Here is an 11007-nt window from a genome sequence, read left to right as displayed (position 1 = left end):
GAGAAAACATGGCGGTTTTTTAAAAAACCTCATAAAGAAAAAGAGTTTATTTCTTACAGTCATGAAGGCTGAAAAATCCAAGGTCCAGGGACTGCATCTGGTGAGACCCTCCTTGCCGGCGGCAGTCCGAGGCTGTGCAGGGTATCAGATGGTGAGGGGACTGAGTGTGCCCGAGAACACGGGTTTTGAGATAGAAAAAGTCCAGAATTTGAGTTCTCTTTGCCATGTACTAGCCGTGTGACCTCAGAGTTTTAGGGACTTGGTATTTTAGGACTTTTAGGGATCAAGGGACTCCATTCTCATTGTTGGGCCCCCGATATTCCAACAGGGAGCAAAGGGCTCTGTACTTGGGAGAGGACACGACAGAGCATCGGTCACCCGCCCAGCGTGCTCAGGCCTCTTTCGTGGAGGATGTTCTCTTTTGGAGCCCTGAGAGGAGAGTTTGCTCTGTTCTGTTTTGGAGCAGGGACAGAGCAGGTGAAGCTGCTCATGACAGCACGGGGTGTAAAGGTGGCAGGCCATCTCCTGCACTTGGTCCTGCCCTCATTATGCAAACTTTTCCTCTATGTAAAATGCAGATAATGGTAACACGTGTCTCGTATGTTTGGAGGAATGAACAGTGACCCGTGGGCAGCACTCAGCAGGTGGACTTGTATGCATGCGTACATATGCGCATGTCAGACATTACTCAGTGGGGATTGCAGACAGGCACACGCACACGCCCCTCTCAGGGTCACAGGCCTAACTCCACACTGCCACCCCATGGCCACGAAACCGGTGTCAGAGTCAGGCCGGAGTCAGGCTTGGCTGCAGCCCAGGCCCAGGCTCGGGTGTCAGGCGCTGCATTAGTGAGATCAGAGCCTTCAACCTCCTCCACCTGGTCTTGGGCTCTGCGTCCTCCACCTCCCTCCAGGCCCCCATGGCGCAGGCAGCCATGCCTGGGGGCTTGGGGCTCCCTTGCAACCCCAGGCAGGCCTTGGCTCTCTGCCAGCACCTCTTCCGGCGCCCTGCAGGCCTGGGCCAGCTCTGGGCTGCACTTTGGAAGGTGAGCGAGGGGCACTTTCTCGGAAGGGGAGGGGACAGCAGGCGAGGGCCTGACTCCACCTCGGCCCCCAGGTGCAAGAGGCTGGGGGCTGCCCCTCGGGGCTGGAGCTGCCCACCGTGTTGCTGGAGATGGAGCGGAGCCAGCAGGCCCAGGAGCAGGTAGGGGCTGGCCAGGGGATGCGGCAGAGGCCAGGGTGGGTGTCGCCTCATGCCCTGACGCCCCATCTTCCTGCAGCTCCTGTGGGACTTGGAGCTGCTGACGGGGGCGGGGCTGCACCTCTTCTGGCCCACACCTCGGGCCCAGTTCTGCCGTCTGCGGGGCCAGGCGCGCTGTGCCCGTGCGTGGAGTAGCAGGGTTGGGGACTCAGAGCAGCTGGTGAGTGGCTGAGCAGGGGCACAGCAGGCGGGGGTAGGACACTGGGGCCCTGCAGGGGTGAGGGCAGGTGGGAGGAGCGAGGAGCAGGGGCCTTGGAGATAGACAGGTCAACTCCCTGCTCTGATGCTCCCTGTGAACTGTGAGCCTCCCTTTCCTCAGCTATAAATTGCGGACGATAACAGATTTTTCCCTAAGGACTGCTGGGAGGACCAGTGAACTCATCCCAGTAAAGGGCTGGACACCGTGCATGCCCATTCTGGGCAGACTGTTCTCATCATTCCACAGTTAACAACTGTCTTGCTCAAATCAACCGTGTGGCGACACCTGGAAGCCTTTCGGGGTGGCTGCAGCATGGGAGGAGAGAGGCCTGGCAGGGCCCCAGAGGGCAGGGGCACCTATGCCAGGGAGGGAGATGCTGTGTGGTGACTGGGCCCCGAGCAGAGCTGGGAACTGGGAATGTGTGTCCCAGTCCTGGCTCTGCCCCAACTGCCAGAGTCACGTTGGGCAGGTTAGTAGCCCTCTCTGGGCCACGGCATCCCCAGCTGTAGCAGAAGGGGGCATTCATGGCCACCATGAAGGCAGGGACCAGCCAACATCCTCGGGCAGAACTGCTGTCTTACCTGATGGCTCCACCGGGCAGGAGGGAGCTGTTTCCAAGCTCCTTCACGTGGAGGGAAGGGGTCATACGAGGGCACGAATACCAGGAGGCATGGCTGACTGGGGGCCTTCTTAGAGGCCGTGACCACACTGGGCGATGGTGCCCTGTGGACTTGGGCACCCCCAACCCTTCCAGAATTCCAGGCTGCACCCTTCACCCCAGGCCGAGGACTCCCTGAGCCAGAACCATGAGCTCCCGGAGGGGTGAGTCTTTCTTCCAGGGAGTCCTGCCATCCCTCTGTGTGGCCAAAGTGGCCAAGAGTTGAGGCCTTTTCCCATCGCCTTCTGAAGTCCTGTCTGGTGCCCCCTCCTCATGCCTCTGGCTCCTCCTAGGCTGTCAGTTGTGCCCATGGTTGCCTCAGAGCCCCTGGAAAGGCAGACCCCTGAATTCCGGCTCCCAGGATCCAGTGATGGGGGCAGGGGCTGGAGGCGGCCACCAGGGACTTAGAGCTTGGGCAGTGGGGTGGGCAAGGCTCAGCAGGCTGGGGTGCTAGGGAGACTGGCAGGTGGGTGCCCGCCCCCCTCCAGAGCCCTGGGCCACTAGAGGTGCAGCTGAGGCAGCCCTTGAACTCCCGCAGAGGGCAGGAGGTGGACCCGTCGTCAATCCCGGATCTGGGTGAAGCCAAGAGTGATGTGGACCAAAGCTGGGGGAGCCCTGGCAGGCCTGCAGAGCCCATACCTGGTATGTTGGTTGATGGGACGGGACAGGAGGGGCAGCCAGGAAAGCAGGGAGCCCCTGGCACTGGGGCAGCCAGACCACATTGGGATGAGACAGGAAGTCCTCACCTCAAGTCCAAGGACTTCAGACCTTAACTCATTCTTCATCTCACACTTTTTTATTGCGTTCCAGGGGCACCTGGAGATGGCAAGCAGGTTGTATTCTGTGTGCCAATTCCACCTAGTTGGTCCCAGCTGTCTCTGGTACTATGTCCAGCAGGACACTCAACTGGGGCTCAGGGGAGAGATTCCAGGAATGACCATCACTGGCAACTCCAGGCCACCAATTACCACCCTTGAGCCAGGCACTGGGGATACACAGAGGGCAAGAGAGACCCGGTCCCTGCCTTCTGGTCACAGCCTGGTGAGAAAACATGACCATCAACAGGCAATTTTAATTCAGTGGGATGGATGCTGTGAGCCTTGGGCCTGTTCACTAAATGAAACAGACTCTCAAATTATTTGTTAACTAATAGATCTTGCAAAGCCAGAAGCTTTTAATTGTTCCATAGTGTACGTGAGAGAAGAGGAAAGTGCCGATGATTAATTTCTGATTGACAGAGAAGTTTTTACAAGTATTTCATCTCTTGAGAAGACAGAGATATCAATTATAACATTATTACCAGAAAAGTACATTCTCTAGTAAGACAACAGATCAGAATTACAGAAGGAGGGGATTGGAGGCTGTTTTCACAGTTCATGGCAATCACTTCTAAAGGCCTGGGAGTCCTAGAAGACTCCTTCGTTCAAAAAACTCTTCAAAAAACAGATTTATGTTCAGAGAGCATACCCACTTGGTCACTGTTATGAATATTCACACATCTGTATATTGTACAAAAGAACAAGATGCAGTATTCTTGTGAAAGTTCTCAATTTAAGACCTTATGAAATCAGTTCCTTTTAACCAGTTTTATGGATGCAGAACAACTCTCCTTCCTCCACAGCTGCAGGGGAGCAGCAACACATCAGCTCTTTTTTTAGATTTCTTTTGTTAATTATGAAGACTTGCAGTTTTTAGGCCAGGCTCTGGCCTAAAATTTTATCTCCTGAATTTCATTTGATTTTGCTGTTAGAAACAAAGAAAAGGCTAAGGAAGATTTTCCTTAATAACAGTAAAAAGTAAGGCACATACAGTGGGTTTCTTCTTGTGGCCTGATGGGCACACCAGGACAAAGTGGGGGTGTCCCTACGCTGAGGGACTTATGAGCCCCATACATGGGCCCATCCCACTCCCAGGCCTCCTGTGGGTCTTAAGGAAGAGGCTGTGCAGGTCCCTCTGGGTGTCTGCCTTGGCTGGGCGTGTAGGAGATGCAGTCCGCTGTTGGCAGGCACACCTGACAAGCAGGCCAGCTGTGCCAGCAAAGGTGGAATGATGAACCCTGACAGCCTTGAAGTTTAAACAGCGCCCTCAGGGCACCCCCAGCCATGCCCTGGGGACACCGTAGGCTTCTTGGCTCCCGTTCAGGTGGGACGTGTATGAGGGCTGGGGCCTGAGCAGAGGGCTCCCAACACTCGTCTTTCTCCCTCAGGTTCCTCGAAAGAGCTGAGCCCCATTACCAGCAGGAGCTTTGGGGAGCCAAGAAGCTCAGAGTTCAAGGTCCTGGCAAGGGCCCTCTCAAGTTGGAGGTGGCAGGGGTGGGCTGTCTGGGAGAAGGCTGCTGGGTGAGGTGGGGCTGCCTTCCCCGGCGGGGGGTGGGGGGGGAAGCACCTTCCACACCACACACAATGGGCTTAACAAATTCAGGAATTGGGCAAGGGCCAGCCACTGGGGTCTACAGGTTCCCCAGGAGAAGTGGCCCTGGTGAGTATTCCCTCACAAGCCTGGGCCCAAAGTGCTCTTCCTTCCCTGGCCCAGAGGGAAGAGGGGAGCCACACGGAGCCTGCGACCCAGAGGCCCCATCAACTGCTGTCTGGGAGTCCACAGGGGAGAGAGCTTACTCCAGGAGCCCCAGCACCCTCTGGCCTGCCTTCCTGGGACCTGCCAGCACCCCAAGATCCCCCTGAGGGGCTGGGCTCAAGCCTGGGCCAGGAGAGAGTGAAACTTCACAAACTGCCAGGGAGGGACGCTCCTCAGAGTCAGGGAGGAGCAGACCCTGATGGTCAGAGCCCGGACGCAGCCCAGGGTGAGGATAAAGGGGCTGCTCCAAGTCAAAGAGAAAACAGGCCTAAGTGCCAGAGAAAGGTGAGTCCTCAGAGTCAGGGAATGCAAATCCTCCGGTCTGCTGCAGAAGGCAGGATCCTGCAAGCCTGGGAGGTGGCTCAGGGAGAGGCGACTGTACAGCCCCTGGAGGAAGGTGGCCCCCCGGGCCATCGGAGGGACTTCAGCGGGTCCCTGGGAGAAGAGATCCCGCAGGCTGGGGAAAGGAACAGCCCAGGCCCCGGAGGAAGAAGCACCCGCCTGATGCAGGGCAAGACCGAGGGCCAGAGACGAGATTCGGTAAAGCCGGGGGGCGCCCAGGAGGGGGCGTGGGCTGCTCTTCCGGGCCCCAGGCCCCCGGCTGGGCGGCGGCTCCTAGGTCCTGGCTCCGTGATGCCCCAGGCACTACGCCCGGGGGACTACGGGCAGCAGGCGCTCCCTGCGGCTCTCCCAAGGCTGGCCCGCGAGCCGCACCCACTGCAGGGCCCCGGGGGGGACGAGGGCCCGGCGGGGCAGCAGGTGGGCGAGGCGATGCTTCCCGGCACCCTCGGGGAGCGGAGGGGCGGCCCAGAGGGACCCGAGTCCTCGAAGGCCGCGTGGCCGGCACCCGCGGGCGCGAGCGCGGCTCAGCAGGAGGCTCTGCAGCGGCTGCTGGAGCTGCACGGCGCGGCCAGGCGGCGGCGGCGGCGGGACCGCGAGCAGCAGCGGCTCCGGGTGCGTCCCTGAGCCTGGATGGGCCGGGGCTGGGGCTGGGGCCTGCCTGCGGCGGGCAGGGCGCCGAGGGGCGGCCGGGGGCTGACTGCCGCCTCCTTAGGTGCTGGAACGCCTCGGCATCGCCAGGAACCGCCACTGCCGGGTCCACCCCCTGGGGCTCCCGCCCAGCCCTGCTCAGCTCCCGCCACAGGCAAGGCCCCCAGGAGAAGGCGGTGGGGTCCCCAGGACCCTGCCTGGGTCCCTTTGAAGCGCGCGCGACGCGCTCGCGCAGTGACTCCCAGGCGGACGCGGGAGGGCGGGTGCCGGGCCGGGTGGAGGCGCTCAGCGCTGGGCACCGCAGGAGGACGCGGCCGGGCGGCGGCGCGCCCTGCGGGAGCAGCTGGAACAGGTGCACCGGGAAAGGACCGGGCGGCTGCAAGCCCTCAGGGCCAGGTGAGGGGCGGCTGGGAGAGGGTGGGTGATGGGAGGGGCCCCCTGTCCCTGGCATCTGGGATGACAGGCCACTCTCTCCCCAGGAACACCCAGAACTTCCAGGAGCTACTGTGGTCCCCTGGCGCTGAGGAGCCTGCGTCTAGAAGGTAGCGCTTGCCCCCCTCGGATCACTGCTGGGCCCTCAAAGGAGACCAGGGTTAAGGAAAAAGCAAGAGGGCAACCTGTGGGTCAGAGGTAGTTTCAGAAAGGCCTGAACGCAGCCCCAGGGCCTGGGAGAGCAGAGAAGCACAGACACACACAGCAGCTTTGCCCCAACAGGAGTCCTGTTATTTCTCCTTCCTCTCCCAAGCCCACCACCTGGGCCAAGGTCAGAGGGCCAGGTCCCGGGGGTCAAGCAGTGCAAAGGCCCCGTTCTTGCGGAAGAACGAGTCAATGCGGCACATCTTGCAGGAGACCAGTTCTTGCTTCACTGGGGGACCTGGAAAAGATGTCAGAGGCCAGGAATGGGCTCCTGGGGAAGGGGCACACAGAGAACAGAGCATGGGAGCCCCGTGTGTCTGCATAGCCCTAGGAATCTGCCCGTGTTGTAACCACTTTGTAGGAAGAAATAGAAAGCACTTCTGAGGCATGAGGGCTGTGGGAGAATACAGGCAGTTGGCTGGATGCCTGGCCACAGCAGTGACAGCAGAATGACAGTCAGCTGTCTGCCACCATTACTCATCACCCCTAGCTTCAGGATCCTCTACCAGGCGGTGTGGGGACACCCAGCCCTGCTTGTCACAGGAACACACAGGAGAGATGGGACTTCCTTCTATCTTCTGCTGCCCTTCTGGGGCTTGCCTCCTGCTTTTGCTAGAAAGGTGCTCCCCTGACTTCTCCCTCAGGGTCCCTGGGGAAATGAGGGAATTTTGGGGGCAAAATCTTGACCCCACCCCCCAACTATCCACCTTTTCCACACAGGCACTCAAGCAGCTGGAGTTCACTGGAAATTCACGAGCACACATAGCAAAGGGACATGCAGCATGGCCTAGCAAGCCGGCAACACTTGCTGGCATATTCCTTTTCCACACATCTGCTCTTCATCTCTAACTACTCCACTGCCGAGGCTCCTCTCCCTCCCTGCTGAGGGCCTGGACTCAGCCAGATGGACAGCCTTCCCACCAGCACCATCCCCTGCCTGCCTCCTCTCCTGACATTTGCCAGCAACTTGAGCTCCCCAGGTGACCTGGCCCAATCTCAGGCCTTTAAATAGCACCCATATGCTAATGTGCACCTTCAGCGCTGACCTGCTCCTGAGGGCCGAACTTACAGCTGCCTTTCGGCACCTCAAGCTTAACACAGCCAATGTGGACCTGTCTACACGCACCCTCCGGCCCTGTCCTACCCTAGTCTACCCTGAAAAAGCCATTGCTTACAGGACAGTCAGGGTGACTTTTTAAAAAAGTAAATCATTGTCACTCTTAAAAGCTGCTTACAACCCTCCACTGTCTTCCTTGGCACGGAATAAAATCCAGACTCCTCCTTCTTGTCACTTGGCTCAGCCTTTAGGTGCTTAGAAAGGCCTTTCCTGACAACCCAACCTAAAGAAGCACATGCCCCAGCCTCCCCGCCCATTGTCACTCTCTAGTTCCATGGAACTTGTCCGTCTCTCAGACATTTCCTTGATCTTATGCTTATGGTCTGGGCCCTCCACTCTGTTTGTGAGGAGGCCAATTTCCAGGAGTTGGGGCTCACCTAGCTGCCAGCCATATGTGAAGTTGGTGGTGATGGGGAAGAGGTAGCGCGTCTCCGGCATGTCCAGTTTTCGGGTGTTAAGGTAGTGGTAGCGCCCCTGGAGGTCGTGGGAGATGCCTTCATACAGCAGGGCCCGGGTAGCAGGCAGGACTGGGTACATTTCTGACTGAAAAGGAGCCTCCGGGACAGGGCTGGGGGCCTTGGAAGGGACTGCTTGGGGGGCAGGTGGGGGTGAGCGTGGGGCTTTGGGGTACAGGGTGGGCAGCTTGAGGGGCAGGCGGGCTGCAGCCTTAGCCTTCTGCTTGGCCTTCACCATCGACCCATGCTTGCGGTGCCATTCACAGCGCACCATCTTCTCCCTCAGATATTCCTCCTTCCAGAAGTTTTGCCGCAGTGTGTCCATGTTGAGCTGCCTCAACATGGTGGCAAGGGAAGGAGTGGTACCCGGGTGGCTGCAGCTGAGGGCTCAGCACAGCGAGCAGAGTGCTTCAGACAGTGGGGTGGCTGCCCTGGGACAGTCACCTGGCAACCAAGCCTCACCTCACACAGGGCCAGGTTCTACTTGCCATGCCCTTAGCAGACCTCACGTGCCTCACTTCCTGAGGCAGCCTGGGGCCAGGGCCCACTGGCTAAGAGCCTGGCCCCCAAACCTCTTGCAGGACCCAGGGTGGATCTAGTACCTTTCAGGTTTCCTGTGCTTCCTGCTTCTGTCCCTTGGGTCAGGCCCCATCCAAGCCCAATGCAGACTGAGGTGGGGGACCCCGGGGGCTGGACTCAAGCTTCCTCCCATCCCTCCACTGCAGAGCTAGTCTTCTTTGATCCACAGGAACAGTCCCTGAGTTATGGTCTCCTGGCACAATCTTCCTGGTCCAACTCTCTAAGCCGGGGTCTTTGGCAGAACCTTTTCCATCCTTGCCAATCTAATCTCCCCCAACAGCCTCATCCCACACAAGTCCTTCCCAGCAGCCAGTCTCAGTTTGGAGAAAAGAAAGAATATTACTTTAATTTAACATTGACAATGACACTGTGTAACAGCACAGGGAAGAGGTAGTGGAGAGAGATGGTCAGGCTTCCTGTTCCCTCATCAGCCTTGATTTTAATGGCAGAGCCCCAGCAACCTAGAAGTGCCTCACCTGGCCTCTCAATGGAGTGGGAAGGGGCAGGGAACTGGAAATCAGAAGCTCAAAACTTAAAGGAGGGCTGACGGCAAGCCTAGGAGAAGCCTGGAAATGACGGAGGGGCTGAAGGGCTGTGGGGAGTCCCCTAGCGCAGGTCTTCAGCAGTGAACATGCCCCTGGCCCTGCGCAGGATGGAGTCCTTGGCGGCATCATAGGGGTGCTCCTTGGATGGGATCTCCAGGACGGCTGGAATGGAGCGCTGGTGGGCGTCGAGGGCGTGTCGTACCATCTCTGCGATGTACTGGTTGATGAGGATGATGCCGATGTCATCCCGGTTTAGAAATTGCCTGTGGGGAGAGAGGAGAGGGGAGTCCAGGGCACATCCAGTTCACTCCTGAAGTCTCAGCTACTTGGGAGGCTGAGGCCGGAGGATCACCTGAGCCCAGGAGTTCAAGGTTGCAGTGAGCTATGTTCACACTACTGCACTCGAGCCAGGGCAACAGAGTGAGACTCTGTCTCAAAAAAAACCCAAATCAAAAAAAATCTATTTACTGAGCCAGGTGTAGTCCTAGCTACTTGGGAGGCTGAGGCTGGAGGATTGCTTGAGGCCAGGAGTTCCAGGCCACAGTGTGCTATAATTGTACCTGTTAATAGCCACTGTACTCCAGCCTGGGCAACACAGTAAAAAACAAAAAAAAAAAACACACAAAAAAAACTATTTACTAAGCACCTACCCCATGCCAGGCACTAGGGTAGGCTACACTCGATAATCTCTGAGGTCCCGTTTGATTGGAAAACTGTAAAATTTTTGAAGTAAAATTTGTCTTTCTCCCACGACAACCTGGGTCACTTTACCAGACACCTTAGAGATCAGCAGATAACAGCCTCCCAGGTCAGGGCCTCTCATACCCCAGGCAGCAGGAACTAGTTTCAGCCGGCAGCTCTGGGCTGGGCTGTTTAGGGGGAAACAAGTGAGAGTATTTTATTCCTGAGACTTGGCACAGGGGCCCTACAGAAGAGGTTAAGGAAAGAATAGAAGGTTGGCATACTCAATTCCAGCCACCGGGACACCTTCTGCGTTACAGGCATGCCTGCACTCACATTTTGGAGCTGTAACCCTTGACCCAGGGCAGAAAGTAACGATTTGAAGTGCCAGGTCTTAGCAGAAGGCCAGACACAGTGCTGATGTTTTGCCTACAGTGCTGAAAAGGAAATTTCAAGGCGGGCTGAGGAGAGCAGCACAAGCAGAGTGTGCACCTGGTTTAAGAGAGGCAGAAAGGGTTGGGACTGAGTTCTAATCCTAGCTCTGCCTCTCCCGAATGGTGTGACTTTGGGTACGTGCCTTAACCTCTCTGAGATTTAGTTTTCTCGCCTGTGAGTGGGAAAAATAACCTCTACCTTACAGGACAGTTGTGAGCCTCTAAAGGAGATAACAATACAAGAAAGCCCGAGCCGACTGGCGCTAATCGAGTGTGCGGTTCCCTTAGGGCGCACCTGGCAAAAGAGCTCTGAACCCCTGAAGAGGCACAGAGGCTGGCCAACGTCGAGGACTGGGCACTCTAGGCGTCCAGCTATGGGCAGAGACAGGTTGGGCTGAGGGGTGACGCTCGTCACGAGCTCTGTTCCCCTTCTTTACTGACACACGATCATGTGAGGGGGGAGCTCGTGAACCTGACACAGCCCTGGGCCCACCAAACCCCAAAAGGGAACGTGGGGCCTCTGTTCCGGAAGGGCAGGCTGACTTCCAGGACCGCCCCCAGCCCCCCCGTCGGCGTCTGTCACCTCGGTCCAAAGGCCGCCTCCGCCCTCTCCCCGCGCTCCCACCAGGCAGCAGAAGGGCCAGTCCAGGCCTCCCGGGCTTTCGTACCGGAAAGTGTCTTCGATTTCATTGATGGTTGTATCCTTCTCCACCACCAGGAAATTAGGGTGGCGGTTCTTGTTAAGCTCCCCTATGCCGCCCAGCAGGAAACCAGTCACCGTGTCCTCGTCTCCGATCACCGCGATTAGCTTCCCCCTCCCCGCCATTCCCGCAGCCAGGCACAAAGCACCCCTGAATCCACGAAGTCAGCAAAGCCCCG

General features: G+C 58.0%; 2 protein-coding genes across 2 annotated transcripts; both read right to left on the bottom strand.

The window, feature by feature from the left end:
* Positions 1 to 6445: 6445 nt before the first annotated feature.
* On the bottom strand, positions 6446 to 8232 carry SPMIP1 (sperm microtubule inner protein 1). The gene is made up of 2 exons (XM_069461869.1): positions 7812 to 8232; positions 6446 to 6555 (listed from the first exon to the last, which is right to left on the bottom strand). Exons 1-2 carry the CDS (start codon positions 8230 to 8232, stop codon positions 6446 to 6448), a joined length of 531 nt encoding a protein of 176 aa, XP_069317970.1.
* Positions 8233 to 8789: 557 nt separating this feature from the next.
* ATP6V1F (ATPase H+ transporting V1 subunit F) lies at positions 8790 to 11007 on the bottom strand. Its single transcript, XM_069462236.1, has 2 exons — positions 10797 to 11007; positions 8790 to 9276 (listed from the first exon to the last, which is right to left on the bottom strand). Exons 1-2 carry the CDS (start codon positions 10952 to 10954, stop codon positions 9075 to 9077), a joined length of 360 nt encoding a protein of 119 aa, XP_069318337.1. The 5' UTR covers positions 10955 to 11007; the 3' UTR covers positions 8790 to 9074.

This window comes from Eulemur rufifrons, chromosome 29, assembly GCF_041146395.1.
Source record: "Eulemur rufifrons isolate Redbay chromosome 29, OSU_ERuf_1, whole genome shotgun sequence".
NCBI classification, from domain to species: Eukaryota; Metazoa; Chordata; class Mammalia; order Primates; family Lemuridae; genus Eulemur; species Eulemur rufifrons.
The sequence above is the reverse complement of the archived record's forward strand: the minus strand, read 5'-3'. Positions and strand labels throughout refer to the sequence as shown.

Bases quoted from the DNA above. Each gene is read 5' to 3' on its own strand.
- ATP6V1F (XM_069462236.1), bottom strand. From the start codon at position 10,954: ATGGCGGGGAGGGGGAAGCTAATCGCGGTGATCGGAGACGAGGACACG. The intron at 9,277-10,796 runs GTACGAAAGCCC...CTCTCCCCACAG, and splicing joins GAAATCGAAGACACTTTCCG to GCAATTTCTAAACCGGGATG.
- SPMIP1 (XM_069461869.1), bottom strand. From the start codon at position 8,232: ATGTTGAGGCAGCTCAACATGGACACACTGCGGCAAAACTTCTGGAAG. The intron at 6,556-7,811 runs GTGAGCCCCAAC...CATCTTTTCCAG, and splicing joins CACATATGGCTGGCAGCTAG to GTCCCCCAGTGAAGCAAGAA.